The sequence below is a fragment of the Lutra lutra genome, chromosome 2, assembly GCF_902655055.1.
Source record: "Lutra lutra chromosome 2, mLutLut1.2, whole genome shotgun sequence".
Classification (NCBI taxonomy): Eukaryota; Metazoa; Chordata; class Mammalia; order Carnivora; family Mustelidae; genus Lutra; species Lutra lutra.
The window spans coordinates 208,814,179-208,829,247 of NC_062279.1; the positions used below are offsets into that span (position 1 = coordinate 208,814,179).

The 15,069-nt window shown below is 46.0% G+C and overlaps 1 protein-coding gene across 1 annotated transcript in view; it reads right to left on the reverse strand.

The window, feature by feature from the left end:
* RASGEF1B (RasGEF domain family member 1B) overlaps positions 1-15,069 on the reverse strand; it is a 37,934-nt gene that overhangs the window by 9,879 nt on the left and 12,986 nt on the right. Inside the window, exons 3-10 of the mRNA XM_047719666.1 lie at positions 14,052-14,174; positions 13,337-13,474; positions 7,500-7,712; positions 6,793-6,867; positions 5,349-5,444; positions 5,126-5,228; positions 3,181-3,260; positions 1,799-1,894 (exon numbers count right to left, since the gene is read on the reverse strand). Coding sequence (XP_047575622.1) covers positions 1,799-1,894; positions 3,181-3,260; positions 5,126-5,228; positions 5,349-5,444; positions 6,793-6,867; positions 7,500-7,712; positions 13,337-13,474; positions 14,052-14,174 — 924 coding nt within the window. The remainder of the gene's footprint in view (positions 1-1,798; positions 1,895-3,180; positions 3,261-5,125; positions 5,229-5,348; positions 5,445-6,792; positions 6,868-7,499; positions 7,713-13,336; positions 13,475-14,051; positions 14,175-15,069) is intronic.

Genomic DNA, 15,069 nt, shown 5'->3' on the forward strand with positions numbered 1-15,069 from the left:
TGGGAAATGGCTAAAAACCTGGAGGCAGGAGTACCCACAGGAAAAGTAGCTGTTTAAGATCATTTAAGGGCCTCTGTGCAGAAGACAGAATTGATCTGTTCTAGGATATGGTACCTAGAGATGTGCCACCTTGCTCACATAAACTTACACTCTGAAAGAATATTAAAGGTGCCGTTACCCGAACTGTGTTGCTAGAAGATTTATAAATTACTTGGGAATAAAGAGAGCTTCTCCTCACTTCAAAAAAGGAAAAATAAACCCAACCCTCCTGAATAAAAGATGTGTTTTACCCCAAAATGTTCTCATTCATAGCCTTTGAGACCAATTGTGAAAAAGCAATGGCATTTTTTTTTTTTATGGTGGTGATTTTGTTTGTTTTACGAACGAGAGAGCAAATTCATACTCCCACACAGAACTGGTTTAAAAGGACGGCAAAACTACAGCGGACAGAGTTTATTACATGATGAAGGAGTAAATACTTTGGACTGTTCTCTGGAAAAAGCTGTTGGGGTCCCAGAAGTCTAGTCTTTCTGGGGGGTGGGACTTCAGAGTGACTTTGGCTGGGGCGCCCTGCTGGAGGTAGGGGTCGTTAGCCTCCTGGCTCTCCTGGAGGGTCCCGCAGAGACAGCCTTGCACCCTACTGGGGAGGGGGGATGAGAGGATGCGGCCCCCCATGTGCTGATCTCCTGAAGCCGAAGCAACTTCTGATTAGACTTTTTCTCAGTCTTGTCACAGGACTGCTGAGACTTGAGCAAGTAAAACCTAACAGCTGGTACACTCCGTCCGGATAAATTGAGACCGTTTTCCCTGCTTCATCTCCTCTCTGACCTTGTCTCTTCAAAAAATTTAACTATTGGGCTCCCAGCATCTGTCAAATGTTATCAGGACTGATACTCTGGACTTTTTGGAGAAGCAGTTCAACCTTTCCAAAAGGCGTATCCTCTTGTGATTTCTTTTGTTCCAGATCACTGAGGCTGGAGCTTTCTTGCAGATGGCACTGAGATGCCCTGCAGTGTTTTCCACCCTCATTCCTAAAATTTGTTGATGATACAGTTTGACTTAAAAGATGGACAGAATCTAAGCGAAACATACTTCATCAAACAACCTCGTCAGCCCATTTACCGTAAGCAGGTATTGACTTCACAAATGACACGATCTCTAAATGTCAAAAGGACTATTCCTTTTCACGTAAGAAATAGGACACTAACATGGGCTGAGAAAGGACCCGCAGAGTCAAGCGCATGACAGAGCCAGGGCTGTATGAAACTGTTTAAGGGGCGAGCAGACAGAGCGCGGACCATTCGTCTCTCAGACATCACCCTGCACTTCCTCTGCTGCCCACATACCCACCTCGTAACAGCCTAACGCTACAGCAACCAACCTCCTTCCTGCAAATAAATGACTTAGCCACGGGAGTAAGTTTATTCTTGTAAGAAGGAAGGTTATACTCCATCAGCTACCTTGTGCCGAGCTGAAATGTCTGTTTTCCATTAAGTCAAATTACTCTAATGTTAGCCGTCATCTTAACACATGACCTCATTTATTGCTTGAAAAACAACTAAGACATAGAACAAAACGATCATTTAAATAATGCAGTAGCAACGCAGTCCTGTCCGTTTATAAGGGACACTAACATGGCACCTTCCTCTAGCGTTCCCCTTCTCCACATGGCACAGCACAAACCCTTCCGTAGCCTCTCAACTTCTCTCCTGGATCTGAAGCTTGGAGCAGGAGTCCATGGTGCATTTTTATGCCACACGTGGTAACTGGCATGAATACAACTCCTGTAGGCACGTACCTTCTCTCGGCTGCTGTGAGCCGTTAAAGACCTTTGCGCTGCCCCACGAAGAGCGGTTCGGTAGTTGTAGAAATTACTGGAAGGGTCCATCTGATGCTGTCCACAAAAGAGAGAAGAGTATTAATCCTTTACTTCCCACCAGCACAAAGTTGGCAAGACCGTACTTTGAACCCTACATAACACATTGCAATATGTGAGGGGGGCCCAGGGAGCGTCGTGGGTTAAGCGCCCACTCTTGGTTCCAGCTCAGGCCCTGACGTCAGAGTCGTGAGATCCAGCCTGCTCAGGGCTCCAAGCTCCGCGCAGAATCTGCTTGTGTTTCTCTCTCCCTTTCCCTCCTCCCCACCTCTATTATCTCTTTCTCTCTAAAATAAATAAATAGATCTTTTTTAAAAATTGCAATAGGTGAGACAACTCATTAAAGATAGGAATGACCCCCTCATACACATGCAGGCATAAAACCCATCAGAACACACGTTTTCTTTGCTGAGGTTTGATTCATTTACGTAAGCTGAAGTCGGCTTCAACAAGGTCAAACCTAGACCAAGTTCTTTCCAGGTTCACCTTGGAGACTCGACTTAAAACTGATAACAGAGAATCAGAAGCAGCATAGAAAACCATTTCCAGATTTCACTCAAATGTTAACGGACCAGTTGCCGGTTGGCCGTGCCTAGTGACCCTTTGTTGTGAACGTGTTCTTTGCATGTGGTAACAAATCACTCATGGGTAACCGAAGCATACTGTCTTATCAGAAGGAGAAGACATTAGACAATATGAATAAAGGCATAATAATGCAATACGTCAGTGCTGCTTCCCAATTTGGAGAAAACTTAGGAAAGGGCATTTTTTTATCATCTCCAAAGACCACTGATTCAAAGCACCAACATGCCAAGGTCATAACGATGTTAGTATGATCCAAACACAAATGCCTTTATGGACAACTCTTACTATCCTCCGAATTACCCTGCAGAGCCTTTGCGCAGATCAGCTAACCGTGCTGAAAGATGGCAAGTGAGTATTTCCATAGGGATGGGAACTCTTCCCCTGGGACACTGCAAATACAGGACATCAACCGGCCCTGAGGCAGAACTCCCAGTGGCTCAGGATCTAGACTCCATCCTGGCAAACAACAGGATGTAGCTGACAAGTCGCTATTTCTTCAGTCAGTCCGCCCCAAGGTGGACCCTCTGTCTATGAAAGGGCCAGACTACAACCCGATCTCTCCTTGCCAGTTCTAACGCCCTTCCCTTCCCTTCCCTGTGTCTGTAAGGAGAGACGGGCTTTCTTCCCTGTAGGACGCCCTGATCAAGGGCAAAGCTCACACAGAAGAATCTCACTTTCTGGCTGTAAAATGTTAACAGCAAGGCCCCAGCTCCACGTACCTCAAGAACATCAAACTTTGCAGTCTTCACTTTAGCCCATGTTTTTTTCAGTCGAGACACTGGGCTCATGTTCATGCCAGCTTCCCACGCGGAATGGAGTGGAGACAGGAGAAAAAGTTGAAACAGACAAGTAAGAGAAGTCATTCGAAATTATGCCCCCAAAAAGTGTTCATTACTAAGTGTAAGTTAACTTGATAAAAAAAACAGCCACCAGTTTTCCACAGTAGAAATACGTCTCATACCCCACCAGTAACACACGGACTTCCTCTTTCTCCTCATCTTCACCAATATCTGGTTCACCCAGTCCTTTTTTTGTTTTTTTTAAGATTTTATTTATTTATTTGACACAAAGAGAGAGAGATCACAAGCAGGCAGAGAGGCAGGCAAAGAGAAAGGGGTGGGGGGAAGCAGGCTCCCCACTGAGCAGAGAGCCTGACGCGGGGCTCGATCCCAGGACCCTGAGACCATGATCTGAGCCGAAGGCAGAGGCTTAACCCACTGAGCCACCCAGGCGCCCCTCACCCAGTCCTTTTAATTTCAGTCATTTCAACGTGTGAAATGGTTTTACACTGTGATTTTAATTTGTATTTCTCTGACGACTAATTATACGGAGCACATTTTTATATACTATTATCTATAATATAACGATAAGTATACAGAAGCAAATTTTTGTGACATATCTAAGTATCTGCCCTGTTTTTCACTAGGTTATTTGTGTCCCTATTGATTCACAGGGTCCTTTATAGAGTCTGGATGCAAGTTCTTTTTCAGCTGTCATGTATTACAGATACTTTCTCCCACGACATGGTGTGTCTTGACATTTTCTTAGTGGTATAAGGGAGAAAATTAAGTAAACTTCTACCACCTAGACTGTGGACTTTCAGGTCCCTGATTTACATGGTCTTTCTGCTCACTATTTTCAAGAAGTAAACCAAATAAAAAGCCAAAATGTGGTATTTTTAGCAAGAAAACAAGGAAAATCATGTTGAAAAGAAAACGGAATTCAGAACTGGTGAGGGGGGAGTTATCGGGATCAAAAGCACTGAATCACATCTGGTAGATTCTCCAACTCCAAACTGACAATGACTCTAGAGGGTCCAGTAAATATTCAACTATTTATTGACTACCTAAAATGTATAGGATAAACATATGATTTATCCTATAAATAGGGTATTTTCAAATGAAAGAGTCACTATCAATAATTGTGGCATGACCCGGGCACTATGTTTACAGGATGAATGAAAAGAAACATGGTCACCGGTGTTAAGATCCCCATGTTACAAAGAAGGAGCAAAGTTCGTCCACCAGGGTAATACGGGGTTGCAGGTGTCCTAGGAGCACAGACGGTCACAAGATCCCGTTTCTCGGGCCACCCTCCGGTCCATGCTGCTAACATCATACAGCGCAGTCTCAGATCACACATTTTATCATGCTTGACACACAAGCTGCCCGAACACTTTCTAAATCCTCCTTTTAGATGAATCTCTCCCTCATGAGCTTCTACCGGTAAATACTTAGAGGAGGACAAGTTGACTGGCTGTACCCCACGAAGTCACACACGTCAGAGTGTGCGCACTTGTACGATGCTGATATTTAAAGCATTCGGAACATTCTAGAACAACTCGGAATTCAAAAGTAGAGTTGTTTTTTTTTTAAAGATTTTATTTATTTATTTGACAGACAGAGATCGCAAGTAGGCAGAGAGGCAGGCAGAGAACGAGGAGGAAGCAGGCTCCCCGCTGAGCAGAGAGCCTGATGCGGGACTCGATCCCAGGACCCTGGGATCACGACCCGAGCCGAAGGCAGAGGCTTTAACCCACTGAGCCATCCAGGTGCCCCAAAAGTAGAGTTTTCATTAATGAAACTGTACTACGTGTGCATTTTAGTGGACACCCTTCCCAGGACCTCACAAGTGAAGGACCCGTGCCTTCCAGAAAACACTCACAGATTATGGCCATCAGGGAATTGAAGTTGCCAATGTTGAAACACTCCCGAGCTACGTCGATGAAATACTCGATCATCCTTGCCCGGTGCTTCTTCTTTACGGGCTGTACAGAGACAGGGGAGAAAAGGAGGGCAGTGATGCAACACGTGGACCCAACAAATGTAAAATAAATATGAAAAGAATAAAGGGAGAGCGAGGAGAAAGGGAAAACTCGTTTTCTCACCGTGCAGATCTCGGTGGCAACCAGATAGCTGACCCGGTTGAACCACTGCACATACGCCTCCAGGTTTCGGGTTTTCTTCTGTTCACTGTAGCAGCTCTGTGGAGAGCAAAGTGAGCTGATGAGCTGGAGACCAAGAATGAAGAGTGGACTGGGCTCTCGTCCCTGTCAGACATGGGCCTTTAGTCCAGTTTATGGAGCGAGACAGCCTTCCAAGACAAGGGGATGGGGAAGGAGGGAGAGAAAATCACTAACATTCTGGACTCCCTTCACAGAAATACCAGTCTCTTCCTACGGTCCAGTGAAATCTGTAAGATCTAGCCAGAGACGTACTCTAAAGTGTTCAAAATGGGGCCCTTCCCCCCCAGGAACGAAGTCACTCTTGGTGGGAACTGTCTTCCGAAGCACAACTCAAAGGGGTTTTGGCTGTGTTCCAAAGCAGCCCGGACTGATGAGTGGCGTGGGAATGCCAGCTGCTAGCAACATGGCGAGGAGAGGCTGAGAGCAGGGACTAGGATATTTTCTCTTAAAATGCAGTCTAGGTCAACATTTCAGAGCATCATGTAGCAAGAAACGAAACATCTTCCAAGCTAGGTAAATGATAGTCTGGGCCGTCCCAGTCCTTAGGAGGGTGAACGGCGCCTTATTCAAAAGCGAAAGGAGTTCCCCTCATCTTGGTGCTCAAGGCCAAGCCTGAACAGGGTAATTACACCCCTCTTTCCTTCCTTCCAAAAAAATCTAACAAACAAAAAAAAGTCCACTAGCCTCCTACTGCAAAGCCGAATCCTTGCTTCCTGTACTGAGGGAAGCTATTCTAAGGCCGGAAAACAGCTGTTACCCCTAAGTTCCAAAGGGAGTTTTCACTAGTGGACAACCCAGTCTTTGCCTAACAACTCGAGATGCTTCTGGGGGCCACTGGGGAACCATTTCTTATGTGTGTTCACCGATCTTACATCCATGCGTGCTACCTGCTTCACATGTGGCTCACTTGGGGAACGAGCCTGTCACGAGAGATTGACCTTGAAACCAGCAGCAAAGCAGCGGAGACCTTACTCGCTCCCTGCATGTGTGTCCTGTCTTTCCCGCCCCTCTGATTGCTGACTCACAAGCGGAGCATTCTCTGGTATTTTTTCTGACTTAATCTGCTAAAACCATTACGCCTTTATCTCCAACCTTCATCACCGCAAATCCTGTGTCTACTTGCTTATTTAATTTCCCAATAAGGAGGAAGAAGAGGCTAGGGTTTGTGACAGGGTAAGAATCCGGTGACGGTGTTTGAAGACCAGGCTTAAGAAAGGCACAATGAATCAGACGTGGCTAATGAAAAAAACACCTTCTGACTGTAAAGCCTAAGACAAAATAATTCCAGTCTCTGTCTCTTGCATCTACTATCACAGACTAAGAAGTCCCATTTCCAGTTTCAGAGCTGACCTCTAGGACCGATTACCTTGTCATTGTCCAAAGGGTCCTTCTGTACAAACGCCTGAACAAATTCTTCTGGCCCAATATAATTGAGCCTTTCCTGAAACACCAAACCAGCAGATCAACGTTAGTAAAGAAAATGAGAAGAAATGGACTGTTAACTCCTGTTGACTTCTGGCACGGCCTCCACTTTTTATGCAGCTTCTAAAATGAGCCTTTAACCCTAAATACTGTCATCATCTTCACGATCTGAGCAGAGGCAACTTTCTGCTGAAGTCAGTGCCACACGACATAGTGAAAGGCTGGGCAAGTCATGGAAATGGAGGGTGAAGATGAGGGAGGTCAGTCAATCTGCCCTTCAGTCTTGCTTGCTAGTGTTTAAGTGAATTCCCCAGGGCACCTGGGTGGCTCAGTCGGTTAAGCATCTGCCTTCAGCTCGGGTTGTGATCCCAGCATCCTGGGATCGAGCCCCACGTCAGGCTCCCTGCTCAGCGGGGAATCTACTTCTCCCTCTCCCTCTGTGCTCTCACTCTCAAATAACAAATAAATCTTAAAAAAAAAAAAAAAGTGAATTCCCTGAATGTCAAAAACATTCATGTTCAAGGTCTAAGCAAAACATATCCCAGCTACTGCCCATAGCACTTCCCATTTGGGTCATGCTAACAGAGTCTCCTGGGACGTGACCGCTGACAATGTGTGCATTGCCACAGCAAACGGTGACAAGGACCTTACCAGCTCAATGTGAGTCAGCTGCTGAGCCAGAGTGTAAGGGTCACTGCAGACGGTAATGATGTCCCTCTGAATGGACTGTGGCTTGGTCTTGAGAACCGTGAGCCGATCCGTGGATGTGGAGCTGATTTTCGCCAGGACTTCCTCGTACTGGCTGAGCGTGGTCAGTTTGCGGATCAGACCCTGAATCATCTGCTGGACGTTCTTCCTGTATGTCTGCCGGGGAGAAGCGCAGGATTACGCTCACTCTGCATGTGGACCTTCCCCGACAGGCAAACTCAGGCCTGTGTTCCCGGGCGCTGGAGAAGCCGCGCGCAGTTACAGGACCACTGAGCCCAGCTCCTAGAGTCCGAGAGGGACACGTCGCCCAGAAGGGGCCTTTTCGGACCTGGAAAGTGAGCTCTTTGCTCAGGCTGCTCTGAGAGGACGATTCAGGCTGAGCCAGGAAAACCCCACAGTGACACTTCGATGAGCTACTGCACAGAACTAAGTGCTCCCTGGGCCAGCACAGGAATGCCCCGCTTCACCCCACGCAGGCTAAGGCACTCTGATCTCCACTCGGAGCAGCCTCTTCCTAAGGCTTCTCCGCCGGGTCACCTTCTTGATCTCCCTGTGCCTCTCGTGCCCGGTCTCAGTCGTCTATAAGTGACGCCAGCCAGACAGAAAATACCACTATCACCCCTTCCCCCCACCCCTGCCCACACCCCCCTCTGGACTTGCACAGAGGACGCAGCTGGCACCAGGAGGCAGTGGCTGTTCATTGCTGGCACCTGACCTGCACGTGACTCACTGTCCATTTCTCTCGCACTCGTGAGTCAGTGCGAATGTTCGCGACCAGCCAGGCTCCCCCGCGCTGCGCGACAGCCACAACCCTTAAGACCAATCGGTTTCCAAAGCAACTCACGTCTTCGAGACAATGTCAGTCTCTTGACTTTTCAGAGCACTCGTTAAGTCAAAGAAATAACTTCACAATTAACCCATCCGCAGGGGCCTGTTATCACGACAGAAGCTACAGCATTCTCTTCTGTCTTGTCTCATCCCAGACTCCCAAGCAAACCACCATCCCTGTAGGTAAGTGAGCTGAGAAAGGCCCCCACGCTAACCCTGTCCTGAGGTCAACACCTCCGAGGAGGGCCATCCCTCTGAACTGAGACGTGGAAAGGCCTATGGTTATGCTCCTCTGCTTAGTCAGACCCTTTTTAAAAGTTGTTACCCACTATTACTTTCTGAGATTAACTGTTTGAAAACTGAATGGCATCTTACCTACAAGTACAAGAGCCCTATCACGTCACAGAGGCAACCCGGTGCACCAGAGCAAATTACAGAAACTCAGATGGACAGATACCTGCATACTTAAGGAAAATCCCAAACACTTCTGGAAATGACCGATTCTTACTTAGTCAAGGCAAAAGCAGCTTACCCAGGCTTCTTTTTCTTTTCTTTGTCTTTACTTGTCTGGAGTATATTCTACTCAGTTCTTTAAACTGGCCCGTTAGATCACCTCTTTTTTTCCCTCTGTTATTCACAGACCACCCTAAATCATTAACGAAATACCTCAGTGTTTAAAAAGTTGAATCTTCAAAAAACCTATCTTCCACCCAGCATTAACGTTACCAATTTAGAAGATGTTATCTATTTGGTAATATGCTTGTCCCTCAAAGAAAAATGTCTTTTTCTTTGGAATTTGAAGGAGCTCGAGACTGAATTAAGGGCTAATTAAATCCCTCATGGTGGGGTGAAGCCGGGGACAGGGGAGGGGCAAAAGGTAAAAACTTCTAATTACAAAATAAATAAATCCTGGGACGTGATTACAGGGACTATAGTTAATAATACTGTATTGCATCTTTGACACTTGCTAAAACAATGGGCCTTAAAGTTCTCATCACAAGGGAAAGAAATTCTGTAACTGTGTAGTGATGGATGTTAGTAAGACTTACTGCGATCACTTTACAATATATGCAAATATCAAGTCATTAAGTTGTACACCTGAAACTAATAGACTGTTAGATGCTAATTAGACCTCAGTAACAACAATAAATAAAAATAAAACAAAATAAAATAAATCCCTTGTCCCCATCTCCCTCGCTCTTCTGCTTTCATCATTTTGAGTTACATTACCAATCTGTGAACTTAAAATGGTTTCTTCAGTCCCTGTCCCAAATGTCATACCTAACATCCCCGGATGATGCTGGTATGTAGCAAAGTATCAGGATCTATGCTCTACTGGCATATCTGGTGAAAGATTCTTTTTTTTTTTTTTTTTTTTTAGATTATTAACTAGCTTTATTTTTATTTATTTATTTAACTTAATTTCTTTTCAGAGTTCCAAAATTCATTGTTTATGCACCACACCCAGTGCTCCATGCAATCCGTGCCCTCCTTGGTACCCACCACCAGGCCCTCCCAACCCCCCACCGTCCTCCCCTCCAAAACCCTCAGTTTGTTTCTCAGAGTCCACAGTCTCTTATTCTACACTTTAAAGCATACTTTTTTAAGAGAAGTGGTTGAGGGATGTATGGCCAAGGATTCAGCTAGTGAGCCAAAAGCAACTAGCTGTAGGGGAACGTATGCAAGAGGGTGTAGGGTAAAGCCATTCAAATAATGAAGAACTAGTGTGAGTGTGAGTGTGTGTGTGTGAGAGAGAGAGAGAGAGAGAGACAAAGAGACACACAGAGAAAGAGCGTATGCATGTATGACCTCTTTTAAGCTTCCTGCTGCCATTTGAGTCCATTCCAAGCTTTGTGTTGTTAGACGTGCTTCCTTACTGAGTCATGAATTGCTAAATATGCACTTATTCTTTTTTATAACTTCCAATGCCAGTGACAGTAATTACCTGGCAAATAAAGATAGAAGAAAGACCAGCACCTTAAGGAAGAGAAAATTGCATTCTCCCCACTATAGTCACTTGTCACGTAATTCAGTCATTAGCTCCATTTCATGTTTCTTGTGGGCAAGTCCTAATAAACCACTTCATTTGGGGCAAATCCCCAGGGGGAAACATATTAAGCCAAATTATGCAGAACTGTCCCAGCAGATTCAGCAGAACCAGACAAAATCATACACAGGGCGCACCTGGAGTCACTGACTGCCAAAAAATCCCTAAAGTCTCGGGCGAGAAGCAACAAGTCTCCAGCCAAGCCCACGCTCCTTCCTGCGGAGGGAAGTATGTGTTTTCCTCTTCCAGAAACTGCACAGTTCGCTCCTTCATTCATGTGCAGGCTACTGAGTACCTACGCGATGCCGGGCACTGAGCTAGGACTTAGGGACACTACGATGAACAGAGCGGGCACCAGGAGTTGGCGGAGGGGAGGGGGGAGGAGGTGGAGAACAAATAGTAAAAAAAAAAGCAAGTAATTCCCAGCCACAGGGTGCTCTGAAGAAAACGGTGGTGAAAGCCAACAATGAGGGTGTTGCAGGGGGACAGTGATTGCGGTGGTGAGGGAAGGTGTCTCTCTGAGGAAAGCATCCATCACACGATCTTAGAGCTGACCCGGGCGTTAACACAGCACAGATGCCTCCTCGATTTCCAGGAACAGAGAAGACAAGGAATCTGGGGAACTTGCTGAAGCCTGCTCAGATCGACCAGATGCCAACAGCGGCCGATTCCAAAAACAGGACTGAAGGGGCCAAAGGAACGGCCTCTTCCTGTAAAACCCAACCTGATCAAGGCAGGGGACGCATGGCTGCTCAAGCCCTGGGTTGATCCATTCCTTGGTTCCACCTGGCTTACCTTCTCGTTTCCTCTTTTCTCACTCAAAACCATCTAACAATCTCAAGGTTTATCAAGGATTTGCTATTAACAGAGGAGTGTTCACAAGAAGCCGGTTCGAAGGCCCTGGGGCCCTCTAACTTCCTCCCAACACTTGAGGGGCTTGAGCCTGACCCAAAAAAACAGACAGGATCCAATCAGACTGATACAGATATAAGTGATCTCCCTCATTGACCACCACCACACGACAAACCAAAGGCCACCCGTCAGACACTTTCAGAAGGCCAACTTTTTATCTGTAAAAGATTCTTCAGGTGTTCCTTTGGAAAGGATCAAGTGACCATTCCTACCTTTTAAAAAAGGCAGTGGGGGAAGGTCAGTTGACTGACCTATCAGGTTAGGTACCTAAAGTACAACTTAACTAAATGTGGTACCGACTGACTCCAGACTCGGACTTCATACAAGAAAAAGTCCTTATGATGCCACTAATCTTTTGAGCATCTTGTCCTAACCCGCGTTCACTGAACCAGGACTGATGCAGCCAAGCAGCCCGACAGACACAGGCTGAGTAAGATCAGCTAGAAAACCACCCTGTGGCACTGAACTTCTGCCTTTGTGCGTGGTGGACCCACCAATTCATACCTGGCTGGAACCCATCACAGGCAAACCAGCAAAATAATTTTAACAGTCATAACTTGCAAAACGACTCAGGAACCCACTCACTCGGCCTTACGGATAAATCACAGCCGTCTTGATCACCAGCGTCCAGTACAACGTCACATGGGAGCAGCAGAAGGGTTAAATCCGCTCTCATGAGGACATAACTGCAGGCAAGTCAAGTTTGTCAACCGCAAATCTGAAATAATTTTTTAAGGTGGGGGGAATGGTCTTAAAATAGATTCACCAGAAGCAGACACAACAGAGAGGGCATCTTGTTACTGATCTTCATGGCGCGGCACCGAGGGAGTGCGTTCTCAAGGAAGGTCACTCTGGAGGGAAAATGCATTTCAAGACAAACAAAACAAGACATCTCTCCAGCGGCCAAACGCTCTGTCCGTCTTTCCCTGCATGGAAGGGCTGTATCTGCGCCCAAGGGCTCTGCCCCCAGGAGCTCACTGGCTGCACAGAAGCTACAAAGACGCCCTTGCCCAACAAGCCTCAGCAGAAAATACCAGGCCTCCAGGCCTCCTTCAGGGAGGATCGCCCTGCTCCATGTAACAGCCAGTCAGCTCTTGTCAAAGGCTTGGTGCAGGGAAGTGGTATTTATGACAGAGTATCCAAGAGACTCACTTTTCTCCACCTGCCCTAGGTACTAGCCTTGAACCAACTTCCGGCCACCAGGAGACTTGGATCTTGTCCTCCTTGTCTTCTCCTCTCCAGAAGAATGACCTTTGCTAATGACACAGGAATCACACAGCCTCGGTTTTTTATCAAGGAGCGTTTGCTATAAAACCTACACGGAGCAGTCTCCCTGATCTCATTCTGTGCCCCCTGGAGAAAGTTCTCCATAAGAAAGTTCTTAAAATTTCATTTAATTTAATGCCCCGAAGAACTAGTAGGCTTTCTTTTCTGATGGTGAAAATCCCATAACCAACTGTGTTTCTCTTTTACCCGAAGTTGATGCCGAAACTGCAGCAGTCCTGTCGTGCTAGTCGCCTCCAGACCCTGTGTTTTCTCCCTTCCGTGGTTACAAAGTGTCTGTTTCTGATGTATCAACACACAACTTATCATCTGCTAATACGTTACCATGTTATTTATGTTCTGTGTTTAGATCTACTAATATGATATGTATTATCGTACATGCTATGTAACTTGCTATGTCAAACCTTTCAGAAGGAAGAAAAGTACAAGTAAAATTAAAACACCCTTGCAATGTGAACCCTACACATGAATGGACACGAACGCACCCCCAGATTAATCACATAAAATTCCAGATGATAACCCTTCCAAGTGGGATTGTGTAATCCTCCCCATTCCACACACCAAACGGGCCATGAGGCTATGTCGAAGACTTGCCCAAAGGCAACACAGAAAGGAAGATGTGGAGATCGTGATACACAATTCAGCACCAGTTCCCACCAAGGCTCGGCCTGGAAATTCAAGTGCTTTCGCTAAAACTCAGGACACCAACCTCCTCGCCGCTGGCTATCCGGTGAGCCAGATCCTTCAAGTTTCTCATCATTCTTTCATCCCGAAAATCATAAGGAAACGTTTCCGTCCATTCCGTCAGGAGCTGAAGGATTTTGGGTGCAATTTTTCTTATCTGGTTCTGGAAGAAAGAGCACATCTCGTTCAGTGATCTCTATCACCACGGACGGCGTCACATCTGTAACTGAACAGAGTCACTGGTAAACGTCTCCTATAAAGTCTTTGGGCTTGAAGAAGTCTAGTCCCCCTCCCCCAAGTCAATGCCAAGTGGCACCAACTTCAGGCAGGATCTAGGGTTCTTCCATGGCCTTGAACTTACACTGCAGGGGCTGGTTTGTTTCGCAAGAAGGACATGATGGTTTATTTTTTAAAAATTCTACCATACTGACCATAATGACCAGCACACACACTGTGCTGCTGGCTTTTCTCTTGGGTAGTAACATTGCAGTATTTTTATATACTGAAGTGATTCAGTAGGCCCAAGAACGTTAGAGAAATAAAGATCTTAGATGAAAAGGAACATTAATTCCGGTGTCCAAGCCTCCGCAGTGTTCTTTATGCCATTCCCCATTGCCTTTGCACAGCCGTGACACCATTTATGCCCTTCAGCCCGGGGGAAGGGAAGCAGCTTCACAAAATCTAAGCGACAGAGTTACCAAGCCTAACAGAGAATAGTAAAGTTCAAGGCATAGCATTACCTTGTCGCTGTTGGGGTCACTTAGTCTCTGGTGCTCAACACATAAGTGGCAAACTTTGGCCATTAACTCGTAGGGATGCATGAACAGCCGAGAGCTGAGTAGGAAGGTGAATATGTACGTTCTCTGCGGCGGGAGGAAAAAAATCATCGTGGTTACATTCTCTCTGAGACTAGTATCTCCCCCATAGTTTACACATCTTATTTCATTAAGTTCTCTCAATCCAAGTTAACACACTGCAGTTTCAAAAAATAATGCTTTGTAGTAAAACACCTTAAGACGGACTTTTCCTTTGCCTTCTGATGTACCTCTTTCCTTCAACCACACTAAGAATAACAGAAGCACAAGATAAGTTTATCTACTGAAATTATTCAAAGCACACTTTCACGTCCTTCCCTCTGGGCGCCAGGACACCAGGGCACATCACTCACTCTTGCTAAGGAGCGTGAAATTCAGCCCAGAGACACAGATCTGACTTAAGCAGATCACCCCTACAGAATCCTGTTCTGGGTCCAGATATTATGGTAACTCAATGGAAACCAAAAAAACACCCAGCCCACAACAGCTCGAGGATTCTCCAGTGTGTCTGGTGGGCACGTGGCAGAGTCCATCCGCTGGTGCTAGAACATTCAAAGGCGGCTTTCAAGTAATCTGCTTACTCCCTCGGAGGCTAAGCGACTTGATAAAACACAGCATCACACTGCACACTTTTTCTTAACTACATTGTCTCCCAAGAAGCCAGGAATGAAGTAGGGTTTATTTGCTATAACAGTTTCAGACTCCCCGTGAAAAGAAAAATCCAGGGCCATTTTTCATTTTGTTTTGTGGGTTTTTTTTTTTTTTTTTCTGTATTTTTTACCCCCTGCCTCCCCCCTTAGGCGCCTTTACTAGCTCATAAACACTTACAGGGCTGAACAAGGGATTCCTTTTACTTCTGATCACAAGTGTTCCCTGTGTGGCCACGTATTTCACAACGCTATGTAACAAATCGCACAGAGAGATAACTCAGGGAGAAACACTA